This window comes from Triticum aestivum, chromosome 7B (assembly GCF_018294505.1).
Source record: "Triticum aestivum cultivar Chinese Spring chromosome 7B, IWGSC CS RefSeq v2.1, whole genome shotgun sequence".
In the NCBI taxonomy this organism is placed as follows: domain Eukaryota; kingdom Viridiplantae; phylum Streptophyta; class Magnoliopsida; order Poales; family Poaceae; genus Triticum; species Triticum aestivum.
Window position 1 is genome coordinate 48,470,054 of NC_057813.1, and position 3,120 is coordinate 48,473,173.

Here is a 3,120-nt window from a genome sequence, read left to right on the forward strand (position 1 = left end):
TTTTGTGAAAATAGTGACTGATTGATCATGCAAAAAACAGCTAACCGAGCATTTGGTGGACCAAGATTTCAGGTCGGTCCTCGGTTAAGGCCGAATTGACCGATATATTAGGGAATGAGAACAAAAGCAGGCACACGTCTGAACTTAATCATCATATAAACCTTGTGTACAGACAAGAAGTTGATCCTGTGAGTACAAAAAATCAGATCCTACTAGCAGAACCATCACGTGAACTCATCAGTATCTCACGAGCTTATCAAGAAGATCCAAAATCATAGAAAGAGGAGGTGTAGAATCATATGGAAAAGATATGCGTAGGTCGGAGGGCAGCACCGCCGCCCGCTGGTGCAGTTGTGTAGATCGAGAAGAAGGAGAGGCGGCGCACTGGCGGCTAGGGTTAGGAGTTGTGTGGGAAATCGATCGGGAGTGGAGCCAGAAGCATAGCGGTTAGTAGGATGGACTGCTGGAGGCTACGTACAGGAGCAAGACTTGAGATGTTGGGTTGTGGGCTGGGATGAGTTTTTATGTAGACATTAATCCATATGCACATCTGATCGATCTCATCGGTTATTTTGGTTAACCAAAGTAGAAGACCGAAATTCCCAAATTAATTTCGATTTTTACAAAGTGCAGACCGAATTAAAGACTGGAATTTCCAGTTTCGGTCTTTTCGGCTTCGGCCCCGGCTTTCTCGGTTCGGTAGTTCAGTGCTTAGTTAATATGCCCACCCCTAAGCGGGGGTACGCACGCGACCTACGGGCTGAACATGGAAGGCCTTTTTTTTCTTTTTTTCTCTTTCTTCATTTTGTGTCTTTATAAATTAAAAAATTTCCTTTTAGAAAATGCTCTGAACTCCATAATTGTGTTCATGTTTTTCAAAATTGTTCTTCTTTTAAAACAATGCTTGGAATTTGACAATTTTGATCATGTTTTTCAGAATTTGTTCACCTTTTGAAAAGTTATTTGAAAATTTGAAACCTTTTTTCAAATAAATTTCCAAAAATAGAAAAAAGTAAGAATTCCAAATTTTTGTTCATGTTTTCAAAAATTATTCAAAATTTTAATTTTTTAATAAATTTCGATTTTTCACACTTTCAACTACATGTTAGTAATTTCAATTTTTGTTCAGGATTTTCGTAAAATGTTCAAAATTTCAAAAAAATTGTTCACATGTTAGAAATCCCTCAGGTTTGTCAAGATTTGTTGGAAATATGTCCACACTTTTTAATAAATGTTCGAAAATTCAGAATTGTTTGTAATTTCAGTTTTTTGTTCATGTTTTACAAAAAAATGTTTGAAATTTCAAAAATTGTCCCAAATTTTAAAATAATATTGTTCCTTTTCTTTTTCAAAATTTGTTCGCAAACTTTTGACTGTTGTTGCGTCATATAGGAAATTCGCCTTTTCTGACCGTTGGTGCGTGTCCTCCCCTTGCAAAGTTGTTCTTCAACGCGAAATAGGAAAAAGGAAATTCCCAGAGCATTAGCCCACGCAGTCGTCCGTCTTCCACGTCCCCGTCTCCAAGAACACCGGTGGGGAACTGAAAACCAATCCGCCGCCGCTGTCTCCCCGTCTCTCACATCCCGTCTCTTCCGCCGTCGGCCGATTGAGTGTTTCCCGTTTCTTCGTCCGTCGTCCTTCCCCGCACTCATGCACGCGTACGCCTATCTTCCTCGCTCGCCTGGTTCGTGTACGATTCAGAGCGGAGAAGGGGATCGATTGATGTCAGGTTCGGCTTCCAATCCATCCAGGCCGCCGGCCGGTCCACCGAGGGGAGAGTCCAAGTCGTCCACGCGAAACCCTAGACGCCGCGGGGATGGAGCATCTCCTCCGCCTCGCCCAGTTCTTGCTCGCCTCAGCTCGCGGGGATGGAGCAGGACTCCGCCGCCCGTCCCCTCGCACCAGGCCCAGGACGACGGCGCCGCCCGTCCCCTCGCACCAGGCCCAGGACGACCGCGCCGTGGACGGCTGGGCGCGGGACGACAGGGAGCCCCATCCCCTACGGCAACCCGGTGGAGTGCCCCGAGGCCACGTCTCGGCCGCCGCCTCCGTGCATCCGCTCGTGCGCGACCCTGAACCACGACTGTGCGTGCCCTTCAATCCTCTGTCTTGAATCAATGGATTGTATTGTCATTTTTTTCTGATCTGAGCGTCCATGGATGGTGGCAGCGGCGGGGAGGAGCCCTGCGACGACCTCGACGCCTGCTCCCGTGACCTTATCCACTGCGTCCGCAAGAAAGGTACTAAACCAACCACATATAACTATAACTTTTTTTTTCTCTGAAGGGTGCTTGGATCATGTGATTCTGAGCTAGTTGACTGAGTTGCCTAGTGGTGGTGGGCCCTGAGCGGCTGCTGGCGGCGCGGGTGGCGCCGCGAGCGCTGGCGTCGGCCACTGGGGCCAGGGCGGCGTGGAAGCGGCCGGCGATGGTAGCGCCGGGTAGCCCCCGGCGATGACCGCGGGGACGGAGTAGGCCGGCCACTGCAGGCCCTGGGCGGCTGCTGGCAGCGCGGCTGGCGCCCCGAGCACTGGCGTCGGCCGCTGTGGCCAAGGCAGCGTCAGAGCCGCCGGTGAGGGCAGCGCTGGGTAACCCCTGGTGATGGCCGCGGGGACGGAGTACCATGGCAGCGCCGGCTGTCCCGCGATCACGGCCGGATGGAGCTGCGGGGGCGGCCCGTACGGGCTAGCCAAATAGAGGCGGATGCCCTGGACCGCGACGACCAAGTCGTTGAGCACGCCGGCCATGGCCTCCGGCGTAAACTGCTGCGGCACGGGGGGAGGCGACGGCGGCGCGTGTTGGACGAGGGGTGGCGGCAGGCCGTGGCCCGGCGCGGTGCCGGGTGCAGGGAAGATCGGCGCCGTGGCGCCCGCCGAGAGCGAGGCCGTGATGCCCGGCGATGAAGCGGCGGCGGTGGTGGAGTTGACGGGCAGCGGCGGTGGTGGCAGTGGTGGCGGAATTGGAGGCGGCGAAGACATGACCGCTGATGGGAACGAGGTCGTCGCACTCCCGCCGTAGGGCATCCCATACTGGGCGGCGGAGCTGACCGGCGGTGGCTGCTGCAGCTGCAGCGGCTGCTGCGCTGTTGCGCCGGGCGCGGCGGAGGCTGCCAGGAGCGGCG

The 3,120-nt window shown here is 53.3% G+C and overlaps 1 protein-coding gene across 1 annotated transcript; it reads left to right on the forward strand.

The window, feature by feature from the left end:
* Positions 1-1,511: 1,511 nt before the first annotated feature.
* LOC123157628 (uncharacterized) lies at positions 1,512-2,315 on the forward strand. The gene is made up of 3 exons (XM_044575887.1): positions 1,512-2,085; positions 2,170-2,240; positions 2,287-2,315. The coding sequence occupies exons 1-3, from the start codon at positions 1,817-1,819 to the stop codon at positions 2,313-2,315; spliced, it is 369 nt and encodes a 122-aa protein (XP_044431822.1). The 5' UTR covers positions 1,512-1,816.
* The last annotated feature ends 805 nt before the right edge of the window (positions 2,316-3,120 follow it).